Below are 14,593 nucleotides of genomic sequence, written 5' to 3'. Positions count from 1 at the left end.
GTTGAATTGTATTCGTGTACCTCCAAGGTAATAAGATACAAAGGCAGGCAGTGCAGAAAGAAAAGCTTGTATCCAGTCCTGGGCATTGGTGGCGAAATGCTCTGGAGATGTGCAGCATCGCTGGCTGTTTTGATCTGCTTGAAAGGCGAGCCCGAGAGGCCTTGCTTTCCACTTTCAGCCAGCATGTGGAGCACGTGATGCATGTGATGCAGATTTGTCAAAGTGGGAAGGGAGGTGAGTGGAATGGATGGGGGGGGGGGGTTTACACTGTATGCCATAGTCGCACATCTTAATTTGCATACCAAGTCTGGGCAAGCAGCTGTTGGCCTCATGATCGTGCATGTTTCTGCAAGTGTAAGTGTGTGAGTGTGTGTTGAAGCAAGGCGTTAAGAGGAACAAAGCAATCACACTCAAATGAACTCACCAGTGGCTCATGGATCAAGGGGTTACATGTGTTTGATGGTGAAGGGACGCTGTATGTACACACACAGTAGACGGTTAATTATTGATGGAGCCAACCCCCTTTCAATTACAGCCGTCATTTCCAAATAGGAGCGTTTGTTTTCCCCTACGTGTTGGGATCTGTGGATCCTCTGGGTTTTATATGGCACTTTCTACATTCCCACATATGAAACTCCCCGCTCAGTGTTTATTTTGAGGACCCAGAGCAGGGATTGTCACTTTCTGAAAACCAAATTACCACAAAGTAAATTGCCGGAGGGCCAAGAGTGGATGCAAAAACAGACCTCGACCCATCCAAAACATATCCCATACAAAAGCCTTTAACTTGTTTATGTAGGCCCACAGGGAATGTGAGAATGTTGATTTTGGATGTGAAAAGCGAGATAAATGTAAACTTGAACAAACTGTGCCATTTTAGAGGAAATAGCTGTAGGGTTTCAAAGGGACAGCTTTCTATTTGATAAACAAGAACATGCGCGGGGTTCTGGAGGTTTTTCGCCGCCTGATAAAGAGACTATCCTTGGAGGTACAAACACCTCCCTCCCGCTAAAGTATTTAGTATATCACCACATGGCATCCAGGAGTCCCATGGATCTATCAGATGGGTCCTTTCACATCCCACTTTTTTCCACTGCGACAGGAACCTCAGGGAGTGTGGAGACATGAATACATCTGTGACCCACTCCAAACACTTTAGAGCAGCATTTAAGGCCTGTGTCTGGGAAGCTGCGATATGCTGTTTTTAAATTTTGTTGAATATTGACTGACATACTTGCGTGTGTTGTTGAATCCTGTTGTGAAATCAAAAGCTTTACGTCCCATATTTCAGTATTCTGAGCATGACCGTGTGAGCGCTGACCACTCAGAAGTTATTCCTCTTAATTTGCTTGACTTTGATGTGTCCCATCTGGCCTCATCATCGGTATCATCATCAATGCTGGAAAATTGTTCCAGAAAAGTATTTCAACCGCTAATGACTTAATGAGGAGAAAATTCGTACATTTTTGAGATTTCCATGTTTTTCTTTTAATTAATAAAAGCTTATTTCTCTCCCGGGGAACGTGCCAGATTTCAAACATTTTTTTGACCGTTGTGAACATGCCCTAGAAAGTTAAAGGGAGGAATACTAAGGAGATGCCTTTTGAAATTTTTCAGAGAATCAGTTTGAGACACAAAGACTTTTTTTTTTCTTCCTGGATTATGTCAGTGAGTTGGAACACCTTGTCAGTTTAAGCCTTTGTGAGGTTGGAGCTGCACTTTAATCTCGACTGTCTCTGATTATCACAGCAAGAGGGAATGTGTGCAGTTACTGATACGCTCCACCCCTCAGCAATCTGATACTGTATCTCTGTCAGTTTCCCCTCGGCCAGTGATAAGGTGTCTGAACACAATGCAGAGTGCAAGAAATGTCCCACAACAAAGCTTATATCCCTAACAAGCGCCGTCCCTGCGGTGAACTGAGCAGGGGTTTTATTATTTTCCCCTGCGCACAAAGCAATTTTTGTTCTTTGTTGATGAATGTCTCAGATTTTTTTATTGTTTATATAATTGGTTTTCATTTATTGTAGTATTGCTTGTAAAGCACTTTGCAGGTGTTGAAAATGTTGTTAAAAATGAAATTTGTTATTGTTGTTGACATGGTACTCAAAACCAACTGAAGAGAAGAAAGAAAAAAACTCCATGCTTGGTCAGCCTTTTTCTCTCGCTCCCACTGTTTCACTCCTCACTTCTCACTTTGTCTTCGTCGAAACATTTGTCTTCTCGTTCTGACTCAGTTTCCTTCGTGGGCGCGTTAAGGAGCTGCTCAAATGTCATGAGCTGTCAGGCTTGCTCATCTTTCCAGTCTTATCTTGAAAAGGAAGCGAGAGGAACAAGATTGTAAGGGGGGGGGGAAAAAAAACAATCACAGTTGGCAGCGGTTGCTCTAAGGAACCAAATGTTTTCCACTACATTTAATCGAGAAGTTGTTGAAATTGTTAATTTCATTATCTTTAGCTCAGTAATTGAAACTCTTTTTTTTTTACAGACCTTCTTTCATAGAATCCTGTTTATTTTAATTTTTTTTGCTGAATTTGCCTGCAGCACTTTTATGCAACCATAATGAAACCTGATTTCCTGTGGATTTTATCTCTGTCTCATCTTTTTCACTTCCATTTGGATTATACTGATACCTATCTGCCTAATGAATATTTAGATACATAATTTGATAAATCTGTTAAAAAAGATTCATTCTGTTAGTTTGTTCAGTGCCGGTACAGTAGCTATAAATAAGGAGAAATCTTTCTTGTCATGTTGCTTCTACGGTTGCTTGCTGTTGCTGCTAGTATTTTCTTTTTTGGAAACAAAAACTCTCCTCTTACATATACATATGAGTCATCAGGCAAACCTTCCTATATTTGACACTTTTTCTTTTACATGAAGGTCTGAATGCAGCCTCCTCCGTACTTGAGAACCCGTACGAGCAATTGAAGTGGTCTGTTGGTGCTTACATCACCTTCACATTTTAATGAAATAATGTCTCAATACATTTTTGTCTCAGTCCAGAAAGAATCTAATCATGCACTTCAACCGCAAACCCAGAGATGTGCCGTACAGTTTATAATCATACGTTTTCCCATCGAGCGCGTGTTCGCATGAAACATGACAAAGATTGGCAGTTTGAATTGGCAGTCTTTGTGTTGGTTTTCTGAAGGCTCTGTTCCCTGCCTTTTGGGTGTATTGTTCATTCTTGCTCTTCTCACTCTTCCTTTCTATGGCAGATAAAAGTACTGACTCAGTAATGGACCATTAGCATTGTGCTGGATCCGTCTCTTATGTAGTCATCATTACCGAACCACATTAGACATGGAAACTAGTCCTGAGAAAATCCATTTAGCGAGAGCCTGGCATGGCCTGCTGAATTTTCTCTGTAAAGGCTATCTGTAGGGGCAGTGCTGTGGGCGCCTCTGGCTGATATCTGCATTCAGTAGATTTTATGCTCTCTTGGTGTGGTTGCATAGTCTTGAGCCAGTGAGGTAGGCTCTCTTATCTGTGGGCTCAGACCAGATGATGAAAAAAGCACTTGGCGCAACTTTACAGCTATGCTCACAGGGGACCACAGCAGAGGATTATAGAGTTAGCAACACAAGATAAAAGTTTATGTTATGAGTCTTTAATCAGAACTTTAACGCTACTCCGATTATTTTAATTTCAGAAACGGCTTTTACTTCGGTTGAATATTAAGATGAATGCTTTGCTTTGCATGTCTTTGTCCTGACTGTTTTGCGTATTGCTTACCCAGATTTATTATGCAGATCCAGAGTAACCTTCCTCGTTAAGCCTTAATGCCAGCCATTCATTACCTCTGGCACAGAGACTAATGACACTATTAATCAGCTATGAATAGAGTTTGGCAGTGGCAGTGGGAGGCTGACACCTCCTTACTGTAACAATCCTAGGCATGCATGTACAAGACAGATTGTCAGAAGGACACCGAAAACTGCTCAGCATGTCAATTACCTACAGCTGACAAGGTGTACGTAGATGGACACTACATCAAATGGTTTTTATATCCCTTCCTTTGCCTATCCCACAATGCAACAGGGTTTTCTCTTTCTCTGACCTGACACTGATTTCAGGATTATTTTTTTTAACACCGGTGTAGTGTCCCTTACTGCTTCAAAAAGGAGAGACATCTCAGCGCCTTTGTTCTGAGATTCGCACCGGGCAAGGGCACAGAGTGTCAGTGAGACAGTGTGCCCTGTTTCCAGTGCCACTTTCAGTAATTCCCTCTGACCTCTGAGAAGCCCTTCTCTCTGTAGTAGCACTCAACCTTTATCTGCTCTCTTTTTCATCCCTGAACAGGGCACTTAAAACATTCCCCTGCTACAGTGCAGTATTTCTCTAGCAACACAGCCAACAAAGATAAGGTTGGGTTTTGTTTCTGAATAGCGTCCACACATACATGTTGAAAAGCTCGACTTGACTCGTTCTGTCTCGAACAACAAGTGGTGGCTCGACTCCAGAGCAATGCACGAAGGACTAACATGAAACATGTTGTGGAGACTCGGGAACTTGTCCTACTTTTCTGGTGTAGTATTGTTCGCTCATTTAAAGAGAAGGAAAAGGGCTTTGCAGGGAAATCTGTTTTATGATTTGTCAGCTCTTATTAATGTTACACTAATGGTGATTCGCGGTGATACGTGTTTTATTTGTGAGCTAGTAGGGCCCTTCTGGTTATTGAGATGTGCCACCAAACCCTCCTATGGCACAATCAGTTTGTTCACTTAATTTCGAAATTCTTAATTTCATTATCTTTTATCTCAGTAATTGAAAGTCATTGTTACAGACCCGCTTTCATAGAATCCTATTTATTTATTTTTTGCTGAATTTGCCTGTAGCACTTTTATGCAACCTTAATTTTAAAGGGGCAATATCTGATTTCCTGTGGATTTGATCTTTGTCTTGTCTTTTTAACTTCCATCTGGATTATAGTGATACCTATCTGCCTAATGAATAGTTGATTACATAATCATATTCATCCTGTAGTGCTGCTACAGTAGTAATCCAGCTATAAACAAGCAGAAGTCTTGGGTCCATTTTCAGAGCTTTTCACAATAGCTGTACCACTGCTTACTTTTACCTGCTACTGTTGCTAGTATTGATTTTTATTTTTTAGCTTTTTTTAGCTTTTTTTAGCTTTTTGTGTGTGTTTTTTCCCCTTTCTGTTGTTTTCTGGAAACAGTTAATTGATTCCAGCTGTCCTCTTATAAATACACATATGAGCCACCATGCCTTTCTATTATAGAAGAGTTTTTATATGAAGGTCTGAATGCAGCCTCCTGGGTACTGCTCCCTCTCTGTCTGTCTGCTGCTGCCGCCACAAACACGAGCAGCAAGATGCCTTTGGTCATAGATGTAAGAGTTATGATTAGTTAATGTTAGTGGGTGTTTGGGTCTACAGTTCCCAGTGTTGGATTTAGTATTGTAGCATTTTTTTTTTTTTTTTTTTTTGGACGTATTATTGCGAAGATGAACGCTAATTTGTGGCAGTAATTGCTGTGTATTCTCACTACATGCTCTCTCATCAGCAAAGAGGTTTCAAGCTTTTGTTTATCCTGTGAGTCTGGTTATGGTTGTTGATGTTGCAATAACCCCATCGCCAGTGGATGTGAGACACCAAAGTGTTGTGCTTTTTCTGTTGTGTGTGTGTGTGTGTGTGTGTGTGTGTGTGTGTGTGTGTGTGTGTGTGTGTGTGTGTGTGTGTGTGTGTGTGTGTGTGTGTGTGTGTTTCTGTGTGTGTGTAGCTGTATAAATGAGGATAATTGTTCAGCATCTGGTAATTTACACTGCAGTCAGAAAGAATTTGCACAATGTGTTTTTTATTGTTGCTGGCTCGATTCCAGTCGACGGGATTTTAGATGAAACAGTGATTTTTCGGTTTAAGTGCTGACTTCCAGCTTCAAGGCTGTTTCGAGGTTATTGACATCCCCAATTTTTTTTCAACAATGATCCTAAACATACAGACAAGACAACCAAGGGGTCTTTTTTTTTTTTTTTTTTTTTTTTTACTATCAAACACTGGAAAACTCTTGACTGACTACATCAGTCACCTGGTGTAAATCTATTTGAGCACGCACTGTGTCTGACTTTGTGAAGACCAGACTTAAGGCTAGTGGAGATTCATAATATCTGAATATGTCTGTGAGTTAAAGCTATAGCCAGATATTAACTTTTGCAACTGAATATTATATAAGATGAATCGCTGTAGTTTTGATCAGTCCATCAGACAGGAGCTATTATTCCTCGTCTACTATTCCAGTCAGCACAACACCTCCATAGTAATTGTTTCATTTTAAATCCAAGAGGCTGAAGCTGCAACCAAAATTTTTTTTTGTGCGCTGAGTGTACTCAGTCAGCGACGTGGAGCTGCAGCTAAAACTTGTCAGAGGTTTTTGCAGATGCAGAAGGTCAGTTCTTGACAAACAGGGTTTTTTTTGTTTTTCTCCGGTGTGTGCGTGTGAGTGACAGAGTGATTGTTTATGTACAGAAAAGTGCGTTGGGAATGTGTAATTTTTTGGAAGAAAATACCAGCAAATTCTCTGTATCACTGCAATCACAGAAGTCAGTGAACTCTGGAAATTTGAAATGTAGACAAATATTGAAAGCCAAATTAGCGGTTAGTCCACATGCCGTGAACGCCAGTGGCTGTTCTGCATTTCAACGCAGTTCCTCTAGTAATAATACGCTATTTGCACTCTACACTTGCCCTGCTCCTTTTTGTGTATTTCAGCTTTACCTTCCAGTCAATTTCCCCGACCTACAAACAAATGGAAATGTCATACATACTGACATTCTTTCCGTACGGTTTTGTTTTGCCCACTTGCCAGACAAATGGAAAGCAGATCTTGCTGAGCCTGACCGCAGATTGTTCCTCCAAAAAGAAAAGAAAAAAAAAAAATTGAAATCACAAACATTTCTGTGGCTAGGCTGAGGAATGTGACAGCAGAAGTGTTTAAAAAAAAATATCATATGGTGTGTTAGTTGACAGAATCTAGACACAACTTTTTTGGGCGGGGGGGTGTTGGGTTATTCCTCACTTGTTACACTGTCTGAAGTAAAACAATTTAATTTCTTGATCACATAGACGGTTTTCTTGTGTGCATTTGAAGGGCTACAAGGTGGCATTGTCCCTGTCAAAACACTGTCTACCTTTGTTTGCCATTGAATGTTAGTCAGTTTTTAAGTTAATAAAAATGTCACAAAAAATGCAAACCAATCATTTCTAATCACAAATGATTGGCGGGAAAGCCGTCTATGAAATGTATGACATTATGTTCTGCTCCCGCTACCTTTACGTTAGAGAGCTGTGTGTAGACTTGCATGTGTAGTCCCCCTTGTATTGTGCTTTTATTTGTCAGCTTTGTGAGTGTAGTAGAAGTGTTTTATTTCTGTGGTTCCTTGTCACGCCAAAAGTCTTTTTTTTGTTACGTTGTTGTTATTTTGTTTTTTCTTCTTTTTTTTGTTTCCTTCCTTCCTTTCGTTTCACTGTCATTTCCATTCCCACTCCTTACCTCTCCTCCTCGACCTGTTCCTTTCGGACACCTCTGTGCGATTCCCCCCCACCCACCACACCCCCCCACCCCCCACCCCCCACCCCCCACCCACCAACGCTACAACTGTCTCCTGCCCCCCCCCCCCCCCCCCCGGCTCCCTTCACCCATCCCACCATCCTTCCCTCCCTCCCTGCTCCCTCTCCTTCCTCCTCCTCCTCCTCCCAACCCAAAGACGTAGCCCTGCCCTCTTCCCCTCCCCCCTCACTGACTCCTAACACTACTGACCATGTAACGCCAGGCTCCGGAGGTGTAGCCAGTCCAGCAGGGCCCACCCCCTCTGCTCCCCGAGACGTCGTGGCTTCACTGGTTTCCACCCGCTTCATCAAGCTGACCTGGCGCCCCCCAGCTGAACCGCATGGAGACGAGTTAACCTACTCTGTTTTCTACAGCCAGGAGGGCACGAGCAGGTAGTACACACACTATGCTGTAGTACTGCCTGGAGGGTACAAATACACACATTACTACTGGCATCAGCAAGGTACTAATACACAACCATGCCTGTGCAGGAGTCTAAGACCACTTCGAGAGTATCTAATTAATGCAGTTAGAGCTCTTATCATGGCAGTAAGTGTTCATTAATTAAAAACAAACTTCCTTCCCTAAAGGATTACCTTTTCTAATTTTGAAGTATAAACAAACAAAAAAAAAAATCAGTTCAAACACTGTTATTTCATTTTTTCAAGTAGCCCTGTGATAAATTCTTCCCAGCTTCTTGTGTGGAGGATTTACTGTACATGACTGAGAAGGAAATTCAAGAAGCTGAGATTTATTTTTTTCTGCAACTGGTCTTTAGCGTTTTGGCCACTTTTTGTGTTTCCACTGTAAAACATCTTTAAGCAAGTTTCAGAAATGGCCTTAAACAGAAGTGATTTAGCATGTGCTTGATGTGTAAATGCAAACGTTGCTGTACTGTATGAGGAAATGGAGTGTACTCACACCGCGCACACAAATCAGCGCAGTTAAGCACTCATTACTTTGTCTGAAACCAACTGACAGATGAGTGCTAACATGCTCATCTTTAGTCAATTTGTTGACTAACTGATAAGCTGATTGACTAGAAAATTAGTTCATTTGAGACATTTAAAAAGCTAAAATGCCAAATGCTTCCACCTCCTTCAATGTGTAGTTCTACTAATTTCCTGTTTTCAATCACTGCAAATTGCAAACATTTGAGATGTTAAATGGACAAAGCAATTTGAGTACGTCACCTTGAGTTCTTGGAAAACATTTTTTTCCTCATTTCATGACCTTTTAATCACTAAATGTGATGACTAAATGTAAAAGCATGTACTGTATAATTTAACTGTCTGCCAGTCCTACAGTTCATTAAGTATCCAACAATTATACCACTGGAAATGTTCCCTAAATTTGACTCTAACCAACCTAAATTCAGCAAATATGACACTCTGAAATCCTTAAATGTTGTGTTGCTTGACCGTGTTTGTCCACACCAGGGAGCGAGTAGTGAATACCAGCCGTCCAGGGGAGATGCAGGTCACCATCCAGAATCTCATGCCAGACACCAAATATCGCTTCAGGGTTGTGGCCCACAACAGCAACGGGCAGGGAGAGAGCTCTACAGCGCTCAAAGTGGCCACCCAGGCTGAAGGTAAAGGCACACACACACACGCACACATACACTCACAAACGTTCATTTATATGTACACAGTAAACAGGACGCACAAACATAAAAGCGAACTCCAGCCAGTTTGTTGGAAATGTGCTCACACTGGCACACTGAGGCAAACAGGATGCATTCAAAAGGAGCGCACAAATGTGCAAATAAACATTCACACAAACAAATATTCACTCGCATACAGCATACGCTCACTTCAAACAGACACCCCCCCCCCAAACACACACACACACACACGCTAACACTCATAGAGGACGCTATTTAGTGCTGTGCTTTAAGTCAGACCACCCAACAGCAGACCAGAGAGAGGCAGCGTTTTCTTGTAAGCCACTTCTTGTTTACTCCCCAACATGTAGTATAAGCCCTCTGTGTGTGTTTTGTGTGTGTGTTCGCTGCTTTAAGCCGTGCCTACTTCAGTGAGGAATGTTTGACATTAGTATTCCAGATTTTTTTTTCTTTAACATAATTCCCTCATCCAGTCTGTACAGAGATGCTATACAGAAGCTCATTACAATATTTTGACTGAAAGACACATAAGAATCATCGAGAGGAGATGGGGCCAAGTGCTTTCTCTTTGTGTTTGGGTGTGCAAGCTCCCCATGGCTGCTCCTCCAAATCTCTCGGTGTCACCCGTATTTGAAAGTGCTGTGAAGGGGATTTCCCACTGCACACTGTCAGGGTGGATGTCCCTCACCTCTTGGCTCAGCTACAGCTCCGTCACTGTCGTTTTCTAGGTCAGCTGCTGTTTCTCTAACCGTGTCCTTGGTTTGAGGGCAGACAGAACAACACACACACGCACACAAATACACACACACACTACACCTTAATGCCTGCCAGCAGGAGCCGAGCCACCCATGGGGATAGCAGTGAGGGCGGGCTGTACCTGTGCAGTATATCTCTGTCGTGTGTGTGCACTTTTAGTGTAAGAACATGCTATGAATTGGAGCTTAAACTGTTGACCTGCATCTGAGTGCCGGGTGTGTGCATACACGGCTGACCCGTATCACTTCTCCTCAGAGAGAGGGCTTAATACACCTGGAGACGCACACACACACGCACAACTCAGGAAACACACACCTCTAACATCCGTCCACACTGACAAATGGGAGCTTCTCTGTTCTGTCAGGGACACCTGCAGCTAAAGCTCAAAAGATATGTGCAGCACAGACATATATCTGTGTCTGACAGCCAGCACTTTAACCTCCTAGTCTCCGTTTCATTTTAAATCCAATGTGGCACAGTACAGAGACAACAGGAAATGTCACTGTCCATTTATGCAACTGACACAGGGAGTTCTCTGTACAGCGCAGTCACAAATTATTAGGGCAATGATACATATTTTATTACGTTGGCTCTGACCTCCAGCATAATATGAAATGAAATGTTTACTTAGAGGTTAAATTGCTGGCTGCCAGCTTGAATTTGAGTGTGTTTACATTTGCATCAGATGAACAGTGTAGGAGGAATTATGGCCCTATTTCTCCATAGTCTAGTCTCCAGGCGTGAAAGGGACATAAAGTAGTCGGACAAGCTCGCATAAATTCATAAATTCATATATATATATATATATATACACAGTAATGTATGCTTAGGTTCTCATTTGTTAAGTTTTTATAAGCTGTTAGATAATTTTCACTCCAAACAAAGTACCATTGGGGCTACTTGTGTTTATGTAAGCATTTAATTTAAGATATACCCTATTGCTAAACATACTAGATGGACGTATCTGCACTTCTGTGCTTATCTTACCAAAATAGAGCTGTCTAGCAGCCATAGTATAAAGCTGATACACAGCTACACAGTAATACACTCTCTGTCTAATCCTGCCCGCTATCTTGACTAGCCAGACACAATGAAATAAACTGTCAACCACGCTGAATATAAGCTAGAGGCAGATGCTGGAGGAATGCAAGATGCACATTGACGTTTTTATCGTGAAACACCTACAGTTTGTTTGTCATGAGGATAACAAGTAAGTCAAGATGGCCGGCAGCCCAGTCCAGAGGGGACAGATTGGTCTCCCGAGAGCTGCGGCGAGTGATCTGACCTCTTGCTAACATAAGGAAATGTGGCTTTGAAGTAGCCGAATTGTTTGGCAGGAATCACTGGACGTTACTTAACTGAATTCTTTTCTTCTAGTTGCAACAAAATGCATGAAAAGTGGTCAGATTTAAAGGTTTTCTAAATTCTCTTCCGCTTCGTGTTTTTCATCAGTCCAAGTGCCCGGCCCTGCTCCGAACCTGCTGGCTGTGTCGAACTCGCCCACCTCCGTCTCTCTGAGCTGGGACAAGCCTCTCACCGGCAACGGAGAGATCCTCACCTACAAGTTGTACTACACAGACAAAAGCGTCGGCAACGAAGAGGTAGGATGTCGCTGTAGGATGTCTCCAGTCTCTCAGCTTTATTCATATATTAATAGAAAAATTCCAAAGTAGATTATCTGACGTCACTTGTTTCAGGTATTGGAGTTGCTCAAGTTTTTTTTCCTAATCTCACCAACATGACCCGATCATCATTTTTTTAATCTTTATCTTTAGTTGTAGATCAGCTTTTAAATTAAAACAACTGATTTAAAAACAAAATAATAAAAAGTAAAAACTCAGCTGGATGAAAACAAAGAGAAAAGGTATCCAGTGAAATGAAATAAATGGATAGTAACATCTGGAAACGCTTTCAAAATAATGTTCTTCTTTTTTTTTTTTTTAAATTTGATACTGACGCTGCTGTCAAACATACTTCCTGTATTACAATGTTTTGTTGTGTGTTTTGCCTCCATTCTATTGACAGTGACATATTTAATTCTCTTGAAATAAATGTAAAAGTTGGACAGAAACATATTGTTGATGTCCTTGTTTCAGCGCTCACTTTGCAGTTTGAAAGGAGAAGTGCTGTGTGTGGCTGACGCTTGATTTTGCAGGGTCCATTAGATTAAAAAAAGTGTATGACTGCATTCTCTAATGTAAATTGTGATGAGGGAAGAAGATCCTAGTCATTTGCCAAAAGACTCTTTGGCCGCACTCTTGGTCACACATCTCACACAAAAACACATATTGTGTGAAAAGGAAGCAGATATGATTCACCCAGTTCTTCCCTGCTGGTCTAACTCTGTAACAAGAGTGAAAGCTAGCTGCTTAGATATTGAGTCAGCCCCAGCAGTAGCAGTGTGCAAGCCAGTGAGGCATTAAAAACCCTTTAATATGATAATGGATGAAACGTCAGCCAGCGCACTGAGTAATGATGCCTCAGCTCCCCGGAGAAGAGAGCCAGAGATGAGGTGGAAAACGGGGAAGATGAAGAGAAGGATGAAAAGAGAAAGAAGAAGTGGAGGAAAGGGACAGAACAGAGATGAAGTTAGAGAGAGACACAGTGCAGAAGGGACATGAAATATTAAATGACGGGAGAAAGTCGGGGACAGCATATGATGCCTCTTGAAGGGTGATGTGGTCACAGGCCGTCATCTGACCGGAGTTCAGAAGTTGTGATTGGACGGCTCTGGAAGCACGATTAGATTCACGTTAGATTCGCAAAATTGCCTCTTTTTAGTCAAAATGTCACAAGCATAGAGCTGAATGCAAATTGGGCACGGGCCAGCGTGCCCAATTTGTAAAGCAAAAAGTCGTAATCACAGAAGGCATAATTTGTTTCTCAGTGGAAGATGACATTTTTATTCAGAATTACCAACTGAAATGTTAGTGTGATGAAATGATGAAAGCAGGCATCACATTTTGTAGCATCACAACATATGAGAGATTGCTTGTGTTTTAAATCTATTGGAAGTTCTTATTTACAGCCTTCTACTTCCATTATTAAACTTGAATGCTAAAATAGCAGCTTTTTTGCGGTTATCAAACACGCTGTCAGCAGTGAAATACTCACAAATTAGTTTGATCTTATTTTGCAGGTATTGATGGTAGTGAAAACATTTACCTTATTTATATATCATATATTCCATTTTCATGTTGTTTTTACATAATGAATTGTCACTTATTGATGAGAAGGTGAAAATATGATACATTTTGCTTTATCTGATGTTTCTTAGACGTTTGAGTTGAAGACAATAATAGGTGTTTGTAGTCACACAATCCTGTTTTTAGAGTTGAAAGAGACTGGCTTGTAAATGTTTCTCTTCCTTCCTCCCTCTCTTTCAGGACATTGATATAGATGCTCAGTCCTACACCATGACTGGGCTGAAGAAGAACACAGAATACAGTTTCCGTGTGGTGGCCAACAACAAGCACGGTCCAGGTGTCTCCACTGAGGACATCACTGTTCGTACCCTGTCTGATGGTCAGTTGGTTTAATGAAGAGATCTGCCAAGATTTGCTTTTGGCTTGTGACGTTATTGACTAATTGTCATTAATTGTCTATTTGCACCCAGGTGAAAATAGTCACATGGAAACAAACCACGTTAACCACGTGTTAGAAAGCCTTTCTGCCAGTTCTTCTCCCATGTAATTTAATGAAGTGGTCCAACAAAACTTGAGTGTAAATAGCCACATTGGCTATCTGCCTCAGGTGCAAATAGCATTTTTAGCTACGGACACCTGGGTGGTTGTTTCTGCCATATATTGCTATATGCTATATATGTTCTATTACTATAGACAACAAGGTGTAAATAGCTACATTGGCTATCCACCCTGGGTGCAAAAAGCATCGTTGGCTACGGACACCTGGGTGCAAATAGCATCTGCCTTAACTGACTAATTGTTTTAGCTCTCTTAGCGCATGTCTCTGTGTCCTGTTTTGCTGTAGACTGAAAAAAATGGTCTGTTTTCTTTCGTTTCACAGTACCAAGCGGCCCTCCTCAAAACCTCACTCTGGAGGTCCAGAACTCAAAGGTAAGCCCTAATTGCTTTAACTGAACAGGATGCCACAGTTTGGAGAACCTGTAACTGATCAGGATTTCTCTGTCATGAGAAACTAAAGGCATCCATGTTTGTTACGCACAGTTTCTCAGGTGCAACATAGAAACAACAAATGCAGCTAAACTCACTGACTCGTGTACAGTGTATGTAGCCGCTTCACCAAATACACAAACTCACACAGACGAACAGCTGAACAGATCCACAGCCTGCAAGCCAGGACACTGCTGTTTCTCTATGTGATTAGCTACGTCAGAGGCCTGTTGCCCCAGCTGGTTAAGAGGGTGTGTGAACCTTCATCGATCCACTCATCGCCAGGAGACTTGCCTGTCAGAAGGTTTTAGCCTCTGTATAACTCTCCATCTGCACAGGATCTGGCAAAGAAGCCCGAAGCTCAAATCTAAAATGGATGCGAAAAAAATATTATCCTGGAAGATATTGGCATGCCAGAAATGATCCCCAGGTAGTTAAGGTATCGGTCAAAGAATCTGAGGAAGGATTGATTGGGTGGTTTACAGGTCAAAAGAAGTGTAGACATC

The 14,593-nt window shown here is 41.7% G+C and overlaps 1 protein-coding gene across 15 annotated transcripts in view; it reads left to right on the top strand.

Annotated features, from left to right (window-relative positions):
- The window catches only part of neo1a (neogenin 1a), a 155,466-nt gene that overhangs the window by 114,835 nt on the left and 26,038 nt on the right, over nt 1-14,593 (top strand). For 14 of the 15 annotated variants that reach the window (XM_056366464.1, XM_056366621.1, XM_056366539.1 and 11 more), the window contains exons 8-12: nt 7,729-7,963; nt 9,011-9,165; nt 11,407-11,555; nt 13,341-13,479; nt 13,981-14,030. In XM_056366464.1, coding sequence (XP_056222439.1) covers nt 7,729-7,963; nt 9,011-9,165; nt 11,407-11,555; nt 13,341-13,479; nt 13,981-14,030 — 728 coding nt within the window. The remainder of the gene's footprint in view (nt 1-7,728; nt 7,964-9,010; nt 9,166-11,406; nt 11,556-13,340; nt 13,480-13,980; nt 14,031-14,593) is intronic. The other variant, XM_056366770.1, reaches the window with a different exon arrangement.

This window comes from Seriola aureovittata, chromosome 1 (genome assembly GCF_021018895.1).
Source record: "Seriola aureovittata isolate HTS-2021-v1 ecotype China chromosome 1, ASM2101889v1, whole genome shotgun sequence".
Classification (NCBI taxonomy): Eukaryota; Metazoa; Chordata; class Actinopteri; order Carangiformes; family Carangidae; genus Seriola; species Seriola aureovittata.
The sequence above is the reverse complement of the archived record's forward strand: the minus strand, read 5'-3'. Positions and strand labels throughout refer to the sequence as shown.